The sequence below is a fragment of the Cotesia typhae genome, unplaced genomic scaffold (genome assembly GCF_013202065.1).
Source record: "Cotesia typhae breed Kobodo isofemale line unplaced genomic scaffold, CoteBio_Ctyphae contig_5, whole genome shotgun sequence".
Classification (NCBI taxonomy): domain Eukaryota; kingdom Metazoa; phylum Arthropoda; class Insecta; order Hymenoptera; family Braconidae; genus Cotesia; species Cotesia typhae.
In genome coordinates, this window is record NW_027423757.1 from 884,246 (window position 1) to 905,809 (window position 21,564).

Below are 21,564 nucleotides of genomic sequence, written 5' to 3' on the forward strand. Positions count from 1 at the left end.
TATGAGTCGCATTTTAGATTTTATTCGAAAAACTTTTGGTTTTAAAAAGTAAAACGACATGCCATAGATTTACATAAATATTTAGAAAGTATCGAGTATAACTCAACCTGGAAAACTATTAAGATTAATTCACTAAGAAAAAATTAAATTAAACTAGCGACCCGGTCCGCTTCGCTGAGCCTCAATCAAAATGACTAAAGTTTTTATAATAATTTTTTATTTTATTATAATGATCAATTAATTTTTAAGTTTGAACAATAAGTTCAATACAATAATAATTAATCTAGAGCAATAACTAAAATTAATAAAATTATAAGTAATAAATTTTGCATTATTTATCGTCAAATAAAAGATTCCTACCAAATTTCAAGTTTGTATTAGAAGTTACAGTGTGGAAATGGAAATTAAACATTTTAACACCCACCCCCGCAATTCTTATTGGGAGTGGGTTGTTGTAAAATCCGCTCTTAGATCATTTCCGCATCACATATAGAAGACTCCACTTAAATTTACCGTCTGTAGGATCTACAATTTGAAAATTAAAAATTTTAATTGTTAATATTCACCCCCGCAACCCCCTGTGGAGCGAGCTATCGTAAAATTCGTTCATAGATTATTTATATATCTCTTACGGAAGATTTCTACCAAATTTGGAAGCTATAGGAGCTATAGTTTACAAACGGGAATTATTAATTGTTAACGCCCCCGCGATCCCCTTTGAGGGAGGATTTTTTAAAATTTTTTTACATACAAACCTCCTAAAAATTCTGAAAACAACAAAAAAAAATTTAGCTCAATCGGTCCAGCTGTTCTCAAGTGATGCGTGGACATACATACGGCATTTTATTTTTATTTATATAGAAGATAGAAGATACTTGTAGAGATTTCTAATAATTTTTAACGAACAATTTAATAGATATTTATTATTATTATTTTTATTTATGTATTTATTTATTCTATGAATTTTAAATTCATATCTTAACTAGTTATTTGTACAAAGAAAATTTATGGATATGAAAATTTTCTCAAATTTTCAGAAGATTTTCAAAGAGTTTTGTTATCTCATAGTCCTATAGCAGTTCTTAAATTATAAAAAAAATGTGGGAAAACAATTTCTTAATTATTGCTTTCTTTTCAAAGGTTCGCGATCTTTAATCACTTTTTAGCAGCGATTTAATTTTAAAATTATACATACTTACATTGTAACAGTTTTACCTGCTCAGGTTGGCCCCTAATCAATTTTATAATTAAACAACAAAACTAACAACAATATAATTATCAGGGCGCCACCAGGATTTTTAATCACGGTTCCTGGAAACGGTCCAGAGCTGAGAAATCTTTTCTTAGGGTAGAGAGAGTGGAGGAAGGTGCTGTTGAAGAATAAATACTTAATTAACAATATATCGGTATTTATTAACAATAAAAATTAACAATTTAAGCGCTTATAAAAAATTAACTAAAGTTCACTCACACACTCACACTATAATTAATTAAAACTTATAAACTATAGCCTAGCTAACGGCTAACCAGAATAAAACCAATTTAATATAAGCCTAACTAACGGCTAACCAGGACCAACTTAACACTATTAACACTCTATTACGCATGACCCACACTAATCTTCACACACATAACCCACACTTGTATGATTTTATTTTAACAAAATTGACTGTACTTAATTTTAGTTAAATATTGTAAACTTAATTATTCAATCATTAGTTATTAGTAAGACGATAATTCCAAATTCACAATCAAATTCCGAAAGACTTAACGAACATTCAGTTTCAAATCCCGATTGTTAATTTTAACTTTGTATTAAGATATTAGATAGATTAAAATTCCGAAGTAACCTATTGTCATGGTCTTAAGAATATAACAATAATTATTTAGAACAAAAGGTCTTAATACCTTGAATTAACTTTTGATAATTAAATCAATCACGATATAATTTTTACAATCAAGTTCAAAATTATTAACATAAGTTTAATTAATTAATTCTGACTAATTTTCCTGTGACATTTTTGACTCAAAATAACCAATTCTTTGGACTTAATGTCCACGCTGATAATTATCAATTTGGAATAAAAATTAATTTAACTAATTCACGGAATTAATCCCAAAAATTACTAAATTCACACGTGACAAAATAATTTTACAATATAAAATATGTTCAATAATTAATTCTCAATAAAATATTCTTAATAATTTTCTAATCGTTTTATCAATTATAAAAAAAATTCGACACAAGTCGAAGCATTCAAATTTTATTACTAGAACATTCGCTAGCTTGGTTGTATTTGACCTTGGGTATTGGAATTTACTGCGACACAAAAATGTACTGACGCTCGACCAAAATTCCACGAATAAAAGTTCGTCGATTATTTTTAAGTAACAATAATTACTCAATTTTACTTAAGTTAATTATTATAAAAATTATAACAATAAATTTAACGAATTTTTCGGATGTTAATTATTTAATTGATAATTTTTTAGTTGTTAAAATTTTTCCGCAAAGTCGATTGAGTGATTCTCGGGTATAAGCCTCCAGGAAAATCACTCAGTACAAACTAGCAAATGTTCAACTGTGCAATAAATTGTGGCACTAGATATTCTCAATGTATCAATTTAAAATTAAATCACTTAAAAATTTATAGTTGTAATTTAGAAAATATATTTAATAAAATGTTTAAAGGAAGAAGAATTTAAATCTGTAAATTAGAAGCCTAAAATAAATCATCATTCTCTTCGAAGTAGACTTTTATCAAAAATCAAAGTTTATTTTTGATTTGAAAATATAACAAATGACACTATGAAAATCATGTCATAACTAAACCTAAAATTTTGTTGTAATTTTATATTTTAATACTATTTTATTTTTATTGGTATGGAAGACTATTTCAATTATAGTAATATTTGTTGAAATAATATAAATTTTTCATATTATTCAAATCAATGGAATGCGATATTCTGAGAAAACCTATCTGTGTTTGTGATTCTGACCACAAATCACCGCCTTCTCTTTCCATTTCTCTGATAAATTTTCCAAAACATGTTTCATCTTTTAAAATCCCCGAAATTCGTTGTTGCTGTTGCATTTGCAAGCCACTTCAAGATGACTCAAAGAAAAATGATATACATGACCTTGGGTTCGCATTACGTAAACTTGAAGTAATGAAGTGTCAAATAAAAAAATGGCGAGATGAAAAATTGCAATTAGAAAGTGAAATCCGAGCTCTTAAACATGCATTGCAGTCACGCGGTAAGTCTCTATTATGTCGATGGAAAAATTTATTTAAAATTTCTATATGTATTTTAACAATCATACGAATTACGAAAATAATATCCGAAAGACAGCTAATAAAATTCAAAACCATTCATTTGTAAGACATAAATGTAATCCATATAACGGATACAAACAAACATAATACGAGTCAATCATTTTTAATGCGACATTCTATTTTTATTTTGTCCATAATTTCAACGTTAGATTTGTCATAAACATATCTTCAATTAAGAATGTTCGTAATTGACACGAGCTGAACGAGTCTTTTTTCTACGGAAGTGGACGATATAATATTTTTCCAAATGGATATGATTTTATATTGATTTTGGTCAGGTACCGTTACGCAAGAACTCTTGGAACCAAAAAATTAATACCAACATCGTCTTTGATCATATTATTTATGACGACGTTTCGTTGAGTAGAAGTGGGTGTGCCGATAGGTAAGAGTATATTTCTCAAGGTCTCATCATCTTCGGAAAGCAGGCATAGGTTTTATTAAATAGTTCATTTGTATGTCTTCTAAATCTGTAGAATCAATATTTTTAGCGAGCACTCGATAGCTGTTAACATACAATTGTATACATTGTATGAAATTTTGAAGTACAAGTCAATAAATTGCATTTTTTGAGTTTCTGTATCGTTGAATGATATTGTTTCCTGCAAAGTAATCATTGTAATCAAAATTAAACTTTGCAGAAGTTGAAAATCTTTTTAATCCTCCATACTATTCAAATCACTCCCGGTCATTGTGAGTAAATTTCTGTAGAAGGGTCATTTTAAGTTAAGAGGCGGTACTTGTATCTTAAGAAATGGGGTACTATGTAAATTTTAGATTTTTAGTCTAATCATATGACATTATTATTAAAACAACTAATTTGAACATGTCTGCAATGTAGTCAGTCGAGTTATTAATTTTATCTTGTTTTGTAAGAGACCAGAAAAGATACTCAATTCAGGGGAGAGACTAGAAGTATACAAGAAAGAATTTTACCGTGGCTTTGTGAAAGGAAATAGACTTTTTTTAAGGAATCAACTTCAATGATTCATTTTATAACTAAGGTAAAAGACCCCATTGGTGGCGGGGATCCCATTGCAGAGACTTTCTTTGATTTTGGCACTTATTCCATTAATGAAATCATTAATTTCTATTATGAATATATTATTTCTAATCTTTAAGACCTTTAGATCAAAAAAATTTTTAATTTTTATTCCAATTAAATCATTTTTTCATCGAAAGAAAAAGTGCCACTAACAGGGCTTATCTATTAGAGCAACGTTACCGAAGTGACTAACAATATGACTGCGTGGCTAGATCACGTATCAATGGGTGACTGTTAACTTTATGCTCAATAAGTTTTGTTTCAGATTATGTCTTCCTTTTACAAAGTAAATAAACGTGATTTATAAAGGAATACAAAAAGCTAGGGAAGGAGATGTATAATATAAGAAAAAGGCGTAGATGCTGTAAATTTTTATGAAAAAGAAACATTATGTTATTTTATTTGTTAGATTACAATGATTTTCTTATCCTTCGTATTTTTTAAAGATTTTTTTTATGAACAATTAAAAAATTTTGTTAGATTTCTATTGAATTAAAATTATTGATACGCGAACTAAATTAGTCAAAGATGTTTTGCACATTTAAGGTATTGTAACTAATGAATAAGGTAAATTTAAGTAATGTATTTCAGTGATCATCAACAAGATAGTGAGTTTTGAAACATAATAATATTATTAAAAACCAATTAAAAAAAAGTAATTTCTTCCGTGAACATTGAAATTAAGTATACTTCTTTACTTAGAATAACCCAGATGATAGTCGTAGCAGCATACTAACGAGACGAAAAAGGTGACAAAATGTCCATAGATAGTTATTTTGCGCGGTTTGTGTTTATAAAAATTTTTTCCTTTAACAAAATTAAAGACTACAGCAGAGCTTTTGATCATGATTCGTTAATCTTGAACTCGAAAAATATAAGTAAGAAATGTAATGATAATTAGATAATATAATAAGTTGATAAAAATATACTATTAATCAAATTATACAACAGAAAAAGTAGAAAAACGAAGAAAATTTTTTAATAATTCTTTCCATAAAAACAATTTTTTTCATTTCGGTACTCTCAGTCAGTACTTGTATTATTTATCAAACGAAGAATTCTAGATACAATTTTTTATCTAAATAAGCTTCTTGTTTTTTTTTATATGTGTTATATTTTTGAGGCTTTGTTTAAAATAATTTAAATTTATTTAATGATCATTGAATAGGTAAATATAAATCGAATTATTCATCGTTAAATCCATTGATTATTGAATATGGCAATAAAAATATTAAATCGAAGTTAAATGAAGTAGAACGGGAAGAAAAGTTACTAAATTTACAAAATATATTAGTGCCTGAATCTCATGGAAATTCTTGCAGAGGAATTCAAATGTTAAATGCAAAAATACGAGCATTAAGAACGCTATCTGGGTATGAACAACAAAGGTAAGGTATCGATCAAATATAATTGATGAAGAATAAGAAATAATATGCGCGCTTTAATATACACGAAAACAAATGTAGGAAAAATTACAACTGTCACATCGTAATCATAATTTCAATTTCTTAATTTTACATTTCATCATTTACGAAGTTACATATTAGTAAAAATGCGTTGAAAAATAGTCAATATACGAATGTTTACGATGTAACTTTTAATTGATGGTAAATTTTAAAATGTATATGATTGTGAAAGTAAAGATATTGACAATCTGGTTCTGGATTACGATGTGACAATTGTAATTTTTCCAACAATTTTTTTTCCGTGTAGAACTGCAATTATTTTCAAGTTTATGATATATTCTACCAGTCACCAATATATTCCATCCCAATTTTATTATATGGATAACTATATTATAAAGTAATAAAATTTTTTTCATTTATTTCAAATCTAAGGCATAAAAAAACTCTGCCAGAATCAAAATCGAAAGAAAATGAAAGAGAAATTATTCCTGCAGACATCAACTCTTTGGAAGTTGTCAGTCGAGCCGATAATGGAGGGTAAGAACATCATACGTCATACATAAACTATATGCATGTTAGGAAATTCTATGAAAGATTTAATTGAAACTGACATTTTCAATTATCTTTTTTGTGGTTTCGGATTTTTCGATATTATTTTGAATGATGTCAAAAGACATCATATTGACGAGTTTTGTAACTTCTCTACGATTTAAGGAAAATACGTTCCAGTATATGAGCATTGAATATGCTTGCATAAAGTGTCTAGGAGAATTGCGATCGACTTATTAAATATGTTTCTATGATGAAATTCCCATCATATTTTGACATCATTCATCCCAATTAATAAAGCTCAAAGAGCAGAAAACATCGTGATAGGGGAAATTTGGAGCTCTCTGCATTTAAAATTAGCGGGAAGCTGATGCAGCGATGGCCTGTAGGGTCAACTATTTTACTAATTTTTATAAAATTATTTTTGTAGGTGCAACCTGTTAAGTATACGATGAAGAAAAGTATATATTTCTGTATTAAAAAATTTAATCTTATTGAAAAAATCAAAATTATAGTCAAACAAAAGTTAAAAGTTTTTGGCCTTGAGCATAAGCTTATCTGTTTTAGGCCATCTTCCCCTATTTATTCGGAGTTTAAAGATAAATAATTGAAAGAGATGTTAATATTATTAATTTTTTCAGGATTGATACCAAAATTGATAGAGATGAAAAAATTCTTGAAGGAAAAAAGGTCACAGATGATATAACAGAGAATCATATTTTAAAAAAGAAGAACAGTGAAGTGATACATTTAAAAGATGAGTTAACAACTTACTTTGAAAATTTGAAAAAAAGCTATCAATCTTTGATGACTGAAATCAATAGTTATGTAGAAGAATTAAAGAAACGTGACGATAAATTAATAGAATTACTAAACCAATCAAGACCAATTTTTTTTGATGGACTTAGAATGAGCTCGTTTGTAGATCAAATAAAAATGGTTGAGTCACAACTTCATGATGCAAACATTGTGCGTGACAAGTTGTTAAATGAATTGTATAGAATTTTAGAACAAAAACTAACCAATGAGAAGCTCCTTCAAGGTACATATGAAAAATCTAAAAACGAAAAGAATGAAAATAATGAAATTTCTGAGCGAGAATTGGACATAAATCCTATTTTTGATTTAAAAAATAAAGTTAATAATTTGGAAAAAGATGAATCATTAACAGAATTAAATCTTGAAACATTGAAAAACGATGAAAATTTGAACACGCTATTAGATCAACGTAGACAAAATGTTGAGGAACTACAGCGATTGGAAGAGTATCTTCAAAAATCTAGTAATGAATTTAAATTTCTTGAAATTAGTAAACCTAATTAAGTTAAATAAGCAAGGATTTTTAGAGATTTTTAAGTAATAAGTAATCCATAGACACTGTAAAGTCTAACGCGAAGTATTTGTTCTAGTTTGTATTAGAGTAGAGTGCAACATAACTTTATAAAGGAGAAAGGGGTCAATTGAACCATAGGGCAATTGAACCGCTTGACTTAAAAAATCGAAAAAATTGAAAAAATACTGCATCCTCTTGAAATTAGATTTAAATATGTTAAACTCCGTTATGATCAAAATTTGAAATTATTATGATTAATAAATTTTGAAAAATTGAGATTTTTGTATGTTTAGGGATGTAAACTTTTTTTTCGGCAGGTGAAAAATTTTTTAATAATATTTTAATTTTTGAATTAATCGATAAAATTTGAATGGTAGTAATTATATATGGGTCATTCCATGCCAAATCGACAAATTTATTACCTGACCTCTTTCGATTTCGCTAAAAATTTTCTATCTTTTTCTACCCCCCGAAAGACATTTTTCAGAATTTTTTTTCCAAACTCAAAAAAAGTTACGAATTTTCGAAAAAAACCGCTCTTTTTTTTTGAAAATGCTAGAACTTTTTCAAAAATTGACCGTTTGGGAACTTTTTTTTTTCAAAATTTTTGTTTTTAAATGTAGTTTTTGAAAAAAAATATGAAAAAATTTTCAGAATCCCAGATATATGAAATATTTTAGTTTTTTTGAAAAAACCGTGATTTTCTCAAAGTTGGACCATTTTTTTTTTTTTTTTTTTTTTTCTAAAAAAACTTCAACTAATTCCGCAGTGATCCCCGCATATTTCAGGATGTGATCGCTATTGCTTCTAATTTTTTTTACTATTTAAAAAAAAAGTTTTTTTACAATTTAGTTTATTTTTTTTTAACTTTTCGGCCAAATTTTTTTAGCTTACTCGTGAAACTTCAGAAGTTAAAAAATAATGTATCTTTCGAAAATTTTAAGTCGTTATCTTCCAAAAATTTTTTTTTTTTTAAATTCATACTTCCAACCTCATATTTCTACATAAATAAAAATCACTTTTATTACTTGTCCTGAAATCAACACGGAAAAAAAAGTGATACAAATTTTACGTCAGGTGATGCTATATTCGGTTCACTACTATAGAAAATGCTGTATCATAGTATAGTAAAGTATAGGACATAATACATTAGATACAAAATTAGCGTCTACAGTGATACAAATTTTACATCACCTTTTTATCCGTGAATGTATTTCATATAAAACATTTTCTTCTGACCAGGTTCTAATATTTATTGATTTATTTATTCATTAATTAGTTTATTTATTTACAATAACATCTATTCTTTATGATAACATCTATTTCCTTATTTCTTTTTACTTAATGATTGTCTTCTTTTTTTCACTGTGCTATGAGTTAAAGACTGATCCGAAAAAGAAAATGACTTAACTTCCACTATACCATCTTCCAACGGCGAAATTTTATGTATTTTCTGTGTTGCTGGGATGGTTTTGGCATTTTTAAAACGATCTTCTAGTTTGTCTTTCATCAGATTGTAGGCGTCAACTGTTGAGAATCGCACATTTATATTTGTCAAATTTTTGACACCCATTCAAAAAATTGTACAGGTGTTAATATTTGCTCATCAGGTGGTAATTGCAGACTTGCTCTCGAGGCCCTCATTTTAACCGTCCCACCGACTCCGTCACAAGGCCCTTTGCCGTGAGCCGTTGCAAAAAAATTCCATTCAACTGGTACACCAAAATCTTCACGATAATGGGATAAATTACTAAAATGCTTATAATTTTTATACTGTTGCGGTGCACCATCCGAAAAAAAAATACTTTGGAGACTGTGGGCGAAAGAGATTTGATAAAGTCGAAAATAATTCCAGAATAAACATGGACAGCAATAGAATCATGGTTTAAGCAGTCTGAAATTATAACCATACTCTGATGAGTTAGTTGATTATTAACCTTATAATAAATAACGACTGTGTAAACTGTTGCTTGATCGTTATTCCAATGGAATCCCGGTGCAGCATTTTGAACAATAAACGCATAATTTTCAGCAAAATCAACAATTACTATGAATTCGTTATCGGTTATCGATTCTTTTAGCGCTCTTAGATATGCCGATTGTTCTTTTGCAATGAAATTATGTGGTAATAGACCAACAAGCTTATCACAAAAATCATCAACAAAATCCGAAGCATTTTTCAGCGTTGTTTCAAGAGTTACTTTTGGGGTAGACACCCATTGTTTGTAACGAATTTCATCGATTGCATGATTATCCATTTCTGTGAAAATTAATTGTTTTATGTTGTCAATGCCTGGACAATTTAGACATGTATTGAAATAGCATTCAGTCTTGGGATTGTCACAGATAATAGCATTCACACAGTCGCTGTAAGTTTTCAATGGCATATTTGAACCTTCTGTTAATCGACTTAATTTACCTCCTAAAATCATTAATTTGACATTCTGATGAATAGAACAAACGCAAACTGTATGAGTCCCCGAACCACCAGCTAAGATACAGTGTTTTGGACGTAAAGATGCAAATGACGAAAATCCGATCTTAATTCCGGGAAATCTTGATTGAAATATCTTATGTAACTCCTTGAAATTACAGAGTACTAAGCGTTTTTCAATTTGAATTTTCGTACCATCATCATTACGCAATGAAACAAAATCTTTTTCCCTGGCATAGGACTGCTCATTTCATCGTCATTATAAAAATTTATAACAGCTGATGACACTTCAACAGATAATCCATGGCCTGAAAAATTGAGTGATGATTAAAATTATATATAAATACGTATAAATTGTTCAAACAAAAATTAGTTAGTAAGTCAATATCTCACCCATTTTCTTTTCAGGTATTGATAATATTCCTTTATCAGCTTCAAGATTTATTGCTAATCGCGCCATATACGTAGTTGTGCCCATTACTTCAACAATCTTCTCAATACTCCAACTTGACGGCATAAGAGTCAACATTTGTATACGTAAAGATTTGGTCGTATTGGTATCATGGAACTTTTCTCTTAATTTTTTAATTATTTCAGCAGCATCTGTGTTGCTGCATTGAAAATCTACAGGATTTGGAATTCCTAATGCCTTTTTCAAACTATCAGCAACACGAGAAACTTTATTGTTTAAATACGTTTCATCATTTACTCTTCTAGCTAGCAATGGAGATTGGTTTAATAATAATAAAGCTTCATTTACGATCGGACGAGTTATTTCCAAACTGAGTTCAGATAACGACGAACTACTTTGCTGAATTTGTGATTCTCCAACACTTGTTGTTGGATCTAAAAAAATAATCAATAGAAAATACAAAGAACAATGATAGTTGAACATCGAAACATAAAAGCTTCAAAAATACCTGTCAGGTTATTGCCTCCGGAATTATCAACTTCTATAGATCCGGTAAGAATATTTTCATCATTCTCAGAACGCTCATCGGGTTCATTGTCATCACTTTCATCAGAAAGACTTTCAGCGTAATGATGAAGTAATTTTTTATAGCATGAACTGCATATTCGATCAACAGTTGACAAATTGTATCGATTAGCTAAATTTTGTGGTACATTACGCAAAGATGATGTTTTCCGATGGTTCTCCAAATTATGTGGATTACAACATCGATCGCGAAACTTTGGCATTGTAATCACTTGTAAACAAAAATTCGATAAAAAGAACTCTCCGTCAAACTGTGTAAATTTATTTAATAATGTTATATCTTTGTGACACTTTGAACACATCAACGATACGATTATTCTTTTAACATAACCTTCATTTTAACAGAATAAAGTAGAGATGATCTCTTTTTACCGATAGACGAAAGTTTAAAAATTATCGGCTGAGGATATTTTTCTGCACACTTCAATAGTGCAGTTGTGATTTTTAGTACAAAAAAATTGAACAAATATGAAACAAAAACATAATTATCACTTAATTTAAAAAAAAAAAAAATTTTGGAAGATAACGACTTAAAATTTTCGAAAGATACATTATTTTTCAACTTCTGAAGTTTCACGAGTAAGCTAAAAAAATTTGGCCGAAAAGTTAAAAAAATAAACTAAATTGTAAAAACTTTTTTTTAAACAGTAAAAAAATTAGAAGCAATAGCGATCACATCCTGAAATATGCGGCGATCACTGCGGAATTAGTTGAAGTTTTTTTAGAAAAAAAAAAAAAAAAAAAAAAAAATGGTCCAACTTTGAGAAAATCACGGTTTTTTCAAAAAAACTAAAATATTTCATATATCTGGGATTCTGAAAATTTTTTCATATTTTTTTTCAAAAACTACATTTAAAAACAAAAATTTTGAAAAAAAAAAGTTCCCAAACGCCCGGGAAAAAATGATCAGACCTGATCAGACATGAACAGGCATGAGTCTTCAGCCCTGATCAGACATGAAAAATGACCATGCCTGATCAGGCATGAATTGACCTGATCAGGCCTGATCAGACATGGTCAGGTCTGAAAACCCATTACTATTTTTAATTAATTATTTTGCTTAATTTTATGGTTGTAGTAGTACTTGATAGAGTCGTACGCAATTCTCTATAATAAAATAAAATAAAAAAAAAAATAATTACATATTATTGTAAGGATGTAACACCAGCGGTCAACCATCCAACTACCAACCATGCTCAATGCTGTTTAACTCTGGTGTTATCCGTTTGCCTTGAATTTCCCGCCTGCTGTGCTGCTATATTAGATGTAACAATTCTATGAAGTACATAGAGTATCGAATAAGTTTATGATAAATATAATGTTAAAATTGGTTTTATAATATATTTTGATAGTCCTAATTTATTTATGTAACCGAATCTCATTATAATATCACATTTATTTAAATAATATAATAAGTAATGATTTTCATATTAGGCAGGAGCAGAGCAGACCATAACATCCCATAGAAAATGTAATAAATTTTTTATTTCAAAATTATTTAAATAAACGTAATGTTAAAAATAATTTTGCACTTTTTGTGATGACCAAAAATTTTTTTCGTCAAAGAAAAAAATTTTTATCATATCTCTGACTATAGTCAGAGAGGAACAGTCATAAACAGGCATGGTCAGACATGAATAGACATGAACAGGTATGAACAGGCCTGAGCGTATTTAACACTTCAGACATGAACAGGCATGGACAGGTCTGATCAGGCATGGAGAGGTCTGATCAGGCATGGACAGGCCTGAACGTATTTAACACTTTAGACATGAACAGACATGAGCAGGCATGGATAGGTCTGGTCAGGCATGGACAGGCCTGATCAGGCCTGAGCGTATTTAGTACTCCAGATATGAGCAGGCATGAACAGAACTGATCAGGCATGATCATGTATAACTTCAGGCCTGGTCATACATGAACAGGCATGATCAGGTCTAATTTCAGGCCTGATCATACATGAACAGGCATGGTCAGGTCTGATCATTTTTTCCCGGGCGGTCAATTTTTAAAAAAGTTCTAGCATTTTTAAAAAAAAAGAGCGGTTTTTTTCGAAAATTCGTAACTTTTTTTGAGTTTGGAAAAAAAATTTTTAAAAATTCTGAAAAATGTCTTTCGGGGGGTAGAAAAAGATAGAAAATTTTTAGCGAAATCGAAAGAGGTCAGGTAATAAATTTGTCGATTTGGCATGGAATGACCCATATACTTATACTTTATAATCCCCGAATTCGTTTATAGTGATATAATAGTTTATTTATTTATTATTTACTATTAATTGTCATAAACTTATATGGGAACAGATGAATCAGCAGTACCGGAGACAATTGAACCACGGAGAAGCATGAGGCATGGGCGCGCATCTTGACTTTGTGTAAAAAAAACTCAGGAAAATAACCTAATATTTTGATGGACTGCATTTATAATAAATATTTTTTTTTTAAATTCATTGTGAACAGATTTAATATAATGTCTGTGCATTAAAAATGTCCAATACTGATAGTAACAAGTAACAATTAATATGTTGTTTATTAAAAGTTCGGGTTTGAATTTTAAATATTATTGGTTCAATTGCCCCCAAGCGGGGGTCAATTAAATCATTTGACGCGTTTGCATAAATTAATCATTTTTAAGAATTCACGTTGTTTATTGACTAATTTATAGATTGGTAATGATAGTAGATATAATAAACTACCATTTCAAGAAAAAAAAAATTAGGAAAACGGTTGACCCTAAAGGCCATCCCTGCAACTTCTCGGTAATTCATATCTAAGCGCTTAAAATTGCACTTATGACGTTTTTGAGCTCTTCAAGCTCAAAAATATAATTTATGTTTTATTTTGAGCTCTTCGAGCTAAAAGAGTTAGCTGTTCTAGACTTTTAAGCTCTTTGAGCTCAAAAGTCTGATGGAAGTTTAATAAATCACTATTTTTTGAATTAGCAAACCGCAATAACTTCTAAATGAAGTAACCGAGTTTTATGCGGCTGGCAGCATTCCACGCAGGTTTTCAAATTCTATGATATCCTTTTGAACACAAATTGATCAGGCGGGAAATTCCGGTGTAATTTGAAAACATTACTTTTTTTCGATTTTTTTTCGTCAACGATAACTCACGAACGAATCAACCGGCTTTCACTGGCTTGGCGTCGATCGACGTGGTTTTTTTATGTTAAGAGCTGATTAGTATTTGGAATCGATCGGTAGCCATTTAAAAGTTATTCCAAAAAAACTACGTTTGACAAAATTTTTTTTCTTAGTTTTTTTTTTTATTTCTCAAAATCTACCTATCCGAACCGGTCCAAATTTTATTCAATTTCTAAAAAAATCGAATGTCGCAAACCGCGATCAAGTCGTTCAAGCCGTTCAAAAGTAATGAGGTTTACATACACACACATACAGACAGCCAGATTGACACCATCATAAAAATAGTTGGGGAAGCTTCTTAGGACTACAAAACGTTAAGATCTGATGAAAACTTGATTTTCGAAAACCGAAAAAACTTTTCAATCTTTGTAAATTTTCAATTTTCTCAACGGGAAGTTAAAAAATTATTATTAAGTTTTAATTCAAATATATAACAAAAAATTGCTAAATTTTTTTTGGTTCAATTTACTCCCTTCTTCCCTAATTTAATCAGGGTCATAAAGTCAAAGCCCTCTCAGGTTGGGCGTTTCTCTTAAATTGATAGAATAAATTCGTTAAAGTTGTGAAGATATTATCTTTTTCTAAATTTGAATGATGAATTAGAACTGAGAGTTTTGGCGCGCACTTTGAATATCCATGGAAACTCATATTTTTTATTGCGTATCCAAAACGCATATCTAAAAGGATATCCGTATTGTGAGGATAAGGATAATGGCAACTTTAACAGGATATTCTTTGTATGGAGAGCACAACTCTACTACTTCTTTTTCCGTGATCCGACTCTTGGTAAAACCACATTTTACTCCGTAAATAAACACCACTCACATATTCCCAAGCATTAAAACGAACCACTTACACGACTCAATCCACCCGAGTATTCATATCTGCCATCTATAACTAATTTTACTCTAAAAAATCTTCCCAGAATTCAAAATAAAAAAAAATTCTTAGACTTTTAGGCCTTTGTGTTTTTAATATTTTTAGAATTATTTTTAAAGCCTATAATAGACTGAGCGTACACAGAAAAAAAAAAACTTCTTACACTAAGAAAATTTAAAAAAAGACAAAAGTTATTGGAGCAAAAAGAAATTTTCTTGGCTCAAGAAACTTTGACTTCATTCAAGAAATTTTCTATCTTTCTTAATCTTTTCTTGAGCCAAGAAAATTTACCCTCCAGTCAAGAATTTTTTTTTTCAGTGTAGCTATTAAGTTTATTACCCAATAAGTGAATTCATTTACAAAAAGCACGAAATATTTTTTGTTATTTATTGTTACAAGAGTGAGTAGATGAGTAATTTTGAAAAGCACCTTAGCTTCATAGCCTTCATACATAATTGCACGTCTTATAATGCACCCATGACATAAAATCATTTTTATCCTTAAAGCTATATCATAAATAGATTAATTGTCTTTATTATTAAACAAGATTATTTATCTTATATTAAATAAGTAAACTTGATTGAAATCTCACAATAGTTACATGTGAAAAAATGAAATAATAATTCTCAAATGTAATTTTAGATGAGTATAAAAAGTTACCACAAGAAAGAATTGAATGGAATGAAAAATTCAATCATCTTCGAGAGAAGTTGTTTAAGAATGAAGAAGACTTGAAACAAGTTAATAATCGATTAGTTCAAGAAGAAAATGAAATGAAAGCATTAACAACAAATATATCTGATAGTAAAAAGCAATTGAAATTATTTGAATTGAAAATTACTAAGCTAGAAACATTGAACAACGAAATTCACAACAAACTTCTAAATGTTACAGAAATACTAGAAAACTATAAAAAACAACTTTCCACAGAGTTTGAGTCAACAAAATTTATGCATAAAGAACTAAATGGTATGAAAAGCGAGTTGAATAATTTACTTGATAAATTAAATAGTATGCAAAAAAATTATAACGATTTGAAAATCAAACAGGATAGTTTAAATAAACTACTGTCAGATATACAAGAAGTTACGGAAGTAAGAACAACTAACGATAATATAGGAGAAAAAAGTTTTCATCTTTTGTCAGCTGCATCAAGTACACCTATAGCATTAAAATCAAAAGATGAAAATTCAAAAAATAATATTATTAGTTTAGAGGAAAGTATTGAATTTTGCAAGTTTGGAATCTCTCAATTAAATCGTAAAATTAAAACCTTAGATGCTCTTTTTGACAATACTGAGAAATTGAGATTGTATAAAGATGAATTCGAATGTCTTCAAAATGAATTATCAACTAGTCGAAGTGATGAACAAAGTTTGAATCAGTTAGACAAACAACTTAGTAATAAAAATTTGGATGAAAAAATGGACTTAACGAAGATTAGTAGTCTAATAGAAGAGAATCAAATAATTAAAAATAAATTAAAAGAATACGAAAGTATCAATAAAAAATTAAGTAATGATTTGAATAAGACTGAACAAGGTCATGATGATTTAAGTGAAAAGATTCATAGTTTACTAAACAATGTCGTAGGTTCAGGAAGTTTCATTGAAGAATTAGGATATGGATATAATCAAGAAAAGGAAGCGCTTTCAACTGCAAAGAAAGATATTAATTCATTAAGAAAAAAATCTGAGAGAATTGAACATGATACTGTGGCATTAAGAAATCATAATGAAAGTTTGAAGGCTGAGATTTTAGTTTTTAATAAACAATTAAATGAAAATAATAACCATATGAAGTCAATGAACAAAATACTCGAACTGTTAAAAATGAAACTTCACGATAAGCAAACCCATTCAGATGACTTGCAGTCTAATTTTCATGATTATAAGTCAAAGATTAAATCTTTGATGACAGAATTTTATATTTTAAAAAAAGAAATAGAAAATTTGAAGAAATATCACGATATTAAAGAAGTTAAATTAAATAATACAAAAATAGCTGAGGATGGTTTGTTTACTGTAAAAAACGAATTAACTGAATTAACCCAAAAATGGGATGAACTTATTTCAAGTATTGACTATTTAAAGAAACAAACAGAAGATTCAAAAAATTGTAATTTGATTTTAAATAATCAGTTAGAAAGGGTGAAATCGATAATTAATAATCTTCGAATGGAAAATGATTTAAATTTCAAAACAAAAAAACTTGATGTAAGATTCGAAACAGTTCAAACAAATAATGAAGAGCAAAAAAAGTTAAATTATGAATTGGCAAAGCGTTCTTTAGGTGCAGATGAAGAATATGATGAGCCAAAAAAAGAAGTGACTCGTTCGCCAGCTGAATTTTCAAAGAAAACAAAAGACATTTCTCCAAAAAGTTCTCTGCAAGATGAATTAGAAATTTTTAGGAGTAACAACGTAAACTTAGAAGAAACTATTGAAACAAGTATGGTCGATAATAATCACCTACGTGAGGAACTTGCAAAAATTCAAAATGACATGTCCACACTTGAAGTAAAATCTAATAAGTCATTAATGGTAAATGATGAACTCATCGATAAGGTTAAATTAATAATTCATGAGGATGCTAGTTTCAATAAAAAAGTAGACTGGTTGCATCATTATGATAATGTGGATATTGAAAGTAGGCATGAAGAAAAATTATTAATACACGATAGTTTGCCAACTGAAACACAAATTTTTGAGTTGGGGAGTAAAGATATCAATGACCTTATTGACAATAGTATGATTAACAATACAAATGTAAATAAATTACTCAACGAAGTTGAGTTGGACGACAAAGACACGTTTGATGTTGAAGTCGCTGATCAATCGTTTGACAATGTAAAAATTCAGCAAGAAACTTTGAAGAAACTGCAAAAAAGGAATATAGTGTCGCATAATAATTCAGAAATAATAAAAACAGATTTACAAATGAGGCAAAATGAGAATCGAAATTCGAATAAGATAAATCCTAGAACAAATGAATCAATTATAGGAATGAAAACTAAAGACAATGCTCATTTTACAAGTAACAAAGTTGAGAGTAAACAGCAATTACAAGGAAATATTTCTCTAAAGGAAAATAATGATGTACCAAATTCAGGACAACGGCACGTTAAAACAGAACGACAAAAAAGTCTGAGAAAACAAAATCATGAGATTCTTAGCACTTCTTTGAAAGAATTTGATCATGAATCATCAATTAAAAATTATGGTGTTAATGATGAAAATGTATTCGATAAGTTTCATCAATTTATTTATAAAAACATGAAGAAACATTTTGAAGGTAATGTAATTTTTCTACTCAAATTTTAGCGATTTCTCTGTCATGATAAAAAATGGATATAATAATTCAATCATAATATGAATAATTCTTTACAGAAAAATATCATATATTTTAAGGGTTAAAGGTCATTTATTTTTTATTTTAGAGAAATTTTTATAGATTCTAGAAAAAAGGCATGGATTTTTTGAGTAGTAGATTAACAACAGTAGAAAAATATTATTCGGATAGCTTGAATCGGGAATCAAAATTAAATTTGTTTATTACTTGAAATATTTGTCTTATTGTATGACTAATTATTATGTACTTAATTGAATTGGTTTAGTTTACTAAATAATCCTTGTTTGATAGGAATTAATTAGATACATAATACATGTATAATACTAGACATGTGGAATATACACAGAACGTCCTTTTGCGTCATTACGTCAAAAAATTTTGTGTTAAAAATTTTTATGTTAAATATTGAACATTTTTTTGTGTTGATTTAACAGAATAAATGTTAAATTTATCCATAAAAGTGTTTAACATTTAACACAAAAATTTTTGACACTAATTTTTTTGATGCAATTACGCAGAATTTTTTACTGTTTATCGATGGATACCAAAATCATAGTTATTAGGTGGAATCGATTGTTTTAGGAATAGTATACTCAATTCAACAATCAATATTAACGAATTATCTATAAGGTGATTTAAATCACAAATTTTCGTAAATCGAGTGCTATCCGAATATATATTGAAAAATTTTTTTTACTTTATCAGAATTGCTTTTTTTATTCGACGTCATTTAAACCTTTATAATAATATTTTGAGATTAAGTAATTATTATTAATAATGACAAATGAGTAAATTTTTTTAAGGATTATCCTGTATAAATGATATCATTCTTGATATGAATAATCAGAAATCACAAAAGGAATCTAAAACTATGTTGTTAAATAACGACGATCTAACAGTTTTTGATATTTCCAATCCTCTTCTCAAAAAAATTGCTCAATTATCTGTTGATATTTTGAATAATATTACATATATTATAAGAAACTTAACAGAAGTAAACGAGATGCTGAAAAATTATTTGAAAGAGAATCTTCAATTGAAAATGACACTTCTTAAAGTAAACGAGAAAATGTTGATTTTATTAATTAGTGCAATTGAGGAGCTGATTTTTAAAAGGGTATCTTTTCATATTTTAAAAGAGCAGTTTTTTTAACTTTTAAATATTAATTACTTTCAAAATTATAAAAATTTCAAAATGAAAATCAAATTGTAGCTTCATAATCGATAGCACTTTATAGCTAAATTAAAAAAGTTAAATAAAAATGCTTATAATTGAAGATAACCAGTTTTTTGTCTCGATTAATCAAAAATGTGAAGATACTCTTTTGAAACTCAACTTCTCAATCTATTCATTTTTGAATAACTCCAAATTTTATTTATTTTTTGTAGGATACAGTTCTTGGGATACCAACTTCATTGAGAGAAAATATGTTAAAATCTAAAGAATGGTTGGAAGTAAGATTTTTTACTTATGTAATCAATATTAGTTGGTGGATGTTTTTAAAGTGAAACTTCTTTGTGTGTGATGAGAATAAAATTTTAAGATAAGATACGAGTAATTGATTTTATTATTATAATATTCATCTCTGCAGTTTAACGTTTTATACATCAACAAATTCACGCTTCATCACTAAAGAAATTTCACTGTTGGCACCTGGGCTGTTATACTGGCTCTTTGTTTGTTTTCTAGTAAAAATTTTGAAATGTTATTTATTTGCAGCCTTTAACTTTAACTCATTTAGCTGACATACATGAGAAAATATGTCTCATGGCATCGAAAGTAGTAACTGAAGATGAAGATTTGACGTCATTTACATTTAATAAAATATACAGTTCATCAAAATGCTTGAATAAATGTGATCGAGAATGTGAAATAATGAGTCCTAGAGTAACTGCTTTACAGCGAAAGATTTTTGAATTACAAAAACAAACATGTGATAAAGTTTTAGATATACAGAAAGCAATAGAGCACAGAAAAACTGGGCTTGACGAAATTTCTAAGATAATAAAATGTGAACGGCAGCGTAATTATACCTCTTATCCAATAGACAATGCGTCATCTCTAACGCCAAATATCTGTGTTACCAAGTGTGCGGAAAAAGAAAAATTTATTCAAATTATTCAATGGGAAAAACAGTAAAAACCATCATCAGATTTAAGATTAATATTACTTGAAATTATATAAAAACTCATGACAAGTTAGGATGTATAAAAAAATCGTCTTACTTTTTAAAATGACAGATTTTTCGAGAATGCAAAAATAAAATAAAATTCATTTACGGTACATGTGATATTTTGTATTATTAACATTAATTAATAATTATTGTAGAACTTTTTGCCAGTTTCATGGCTTCTTTAGGTACTAAATTTATTAAACATTGATTAAAATATAAATTCATGACAGTAATAATAAAAAATCAGTTATTTTTTTACTTCTGTTGTTAGAAATATCCTAAATTATTTTTTTAATTAATATTAATATATTATAAAAATAAAAATAATAAGAAATTAATAAAATTTTGATGATTGAAAATCTTGACTCATAGCATGTTAACTCTTCCAGTTCCCTATCAGCTACATGTGATTGCTGTGTAACTATTGTTCATTTTCACACTTTTCGATTATAATTACTTCAAATTCAGGACAATTCCTTCCTCCCAAAAGTCTTTCAGGTTATATTTGCTATATTTGAATGAATTTAGTACATTTATTAATAATGATTTATAACAATATACACGGAAAAAATAAAAATAGAAAAATTACATTATATAATGTAACGTGGCGTTTCGTGATGGAAACTGAAAAAATTACAGTTTCAGATTGTAAGTATGACAGATTTTATAAGAATTACATTGTAAAATGTAATATTTACATTGAAAGCTTTGAAAATTAACATTCAAAGTTTGAATTAGAAAAATGTTATTTCGAACTGTAATTTTTTTAGTTTTGCGAATACGACGGGACACTTATTACTATTTATAATGTAATTTTTCAAGTTTTCTTTTTTCCGTGTATAATTATGTATGGTAGAGACTAAGTTTTTATCATCGAGAGACAATCATTAGAAAAATAAGTATTATAGATATATTG

At 28.3% G+C, this 21,564-nt stretch overlaps 3 protein-coding genes and 1 long non-coding RNA gene across 4 annotated transcripts; 2 read left to right on the forward strand and 2 right to left on the reverse strand.

The window, feature by feature from the left end:
- The first annotated feature begins 2,307 nt into the window (after window positions 1-2,307).
- Window positions 2,308-8,034, forward strand: LOC141530619 (uncharacterized). Its single transcript, XM_074247823.1, has 5 exons — window positions 2,308-2,369; window positions 2,494-3,259; window positions 5,552-5,771; window positions 6,222-6,326; window positions 6,980-8,034. Exons 2-5 carry the CDS (start codon window positions 2,953-2,955, stop codon window positions 7,659-7,661), a joined length of 1,314 nt encoding a protein of 437 aa, XP_074103924.1. The 5' UTR covers window positions 2,308-2,369; window positions 2,494-2,952; the 3' UTR covers window positions 7,662-8,034.
- An 880-nt stretch (window positions 8,035-8,914) lies between these two features.
- Window positions 8,915-10,233, reverse strand: LOC141530785 (uncharacterized). Its single transcript, XR_012479796.1, has 2 exons — window positions 10,091-10,233; window positions 8,915-9,565 (listed from the first exon to the last, which is right to left on the reverse strand). It is a non-coding gene; the product is annotated as an uncharacterized LOC141530785 (long non-coding RNA).
- Window positions 10,234-10,270: 37 nt separating this feature from the next.
- On the reverse strand, window positions 10,271-11,426 carry LOC141531564 (uncharacterized). The gene is made up of 3 exons (XM_074249455.1): window positions 11,026-11,426; window positions 10,499-10,951; window positions 10,271-10,413 (listed from the first exon to the last, which is right to left on the reverse strand). The coding sequence occupies exons 1-3, from the start codon at window positions 11,402-11,404 to the stop codon at window positions 10,271-10,273; spliced, it is 975 nt and encodes a 324-aa protein (XP_074105556.1). The 5' UTR covers window positions 11,405-11,426.
- A 3,529-nt stretch (window positions 11,427-14,955) lies between these two features.
- Window positions 14,956-20,840, forward strand: LOC141531565 (uncharacterized). Its single transcript, XM_074249456.1, has 6 exons — window positions 14,956-15,030; window positions 16,173-16,566; window positions 16,666-18,417; window positions 19,278-19,531; window positions 19,864-19,929; window positions 20,195-20,840. The coding sequence occupies exons 1-6, from the start codon at window positions 14,956-14,958 to the stop codon at window positions 20,612-20,614; spliced, it is 2,961 nt and encodes a 986-aa protein (XP_074105557.1). The 3' UTR covers window positions 20,615-20,840.
- The last annotated feature ends 724 nt before the right edge of the window (window positions 20,841-21,564 follow it).

What these genes read in the sequence shown, in the direction of transcription:
- LOC141530619 (XM_074247823.1), top strand. Translation starts at nt 2,953, where the DNA reads ATGGAATGCGATATTCTGAGAAAACCTATCTGTGTTTGTGATTCTGAC. An exon ending in ACATGCATTGCAGTCACGCG is followed by an intron (nt 3,260 to 5,551) that starts GTAAGTCTCTAT and finishes ATCATTGAATAG; the next exon opens with GTAAATATAAATCGAATTAT. An exon ending in TCTGGGTATGAACAACAAAG is followed by an intron (nt 5,772 to 6,221) that starts GTAAGGTATCGA and finishes TTCAAATCTAAG; the next exon opens with GCATAAAAAAACTCTGCCAG.
- LOC141531564 (XM_074249455.1), bottom strand. Translation starts at nt 11,404, where the DNA reads ATGTGTTCAAAGTGTCACAAAGATATAACATTATTAAATAAATTTACA. An exon ending in CGGAGGCAATAACCTGACAG is followed by an intron (nt 10,952 to 11,025) that starts GTATTTTTGAAG and finishes TTATTTTTTTAG; the next exon opens with ATCCAACAACAAGTGTTGGA. An exon ending in AATACCTGAAAAGAAAATGG is followed by an intron (nt 10,414 to 10,498) that starts GTGAGATATTGA and finishes TCAATTTTTCAG; the next exon opens with GCCATGGATTATCTGTTGAA.
- LOC141531565 (XM_074249456.1), top strand. Translation starts at nt 14,956, where the DNA reads ATGGCAACTTTAACAGGATATTCTTTGTATGGAGAGCACAACTCTACT. An exon ending in TTTCCGTGATCCGACTCTTG is followed by an intron (nt 15,031 to 16,172) that starts GTAAAACCACAT and finishes AAAATCAAACAG; the next exon opens with GATAGTTTAAATAAACTACT. An exon ending in AATCTAAAGAATGGTTGGAA is followed by an intron (nt 19,930 to 20,194) that starts GTAAGATTTTTT and finishes ATTTATTTGCAG; the next exon opens with CCTTTAACTTTAACTCATTT.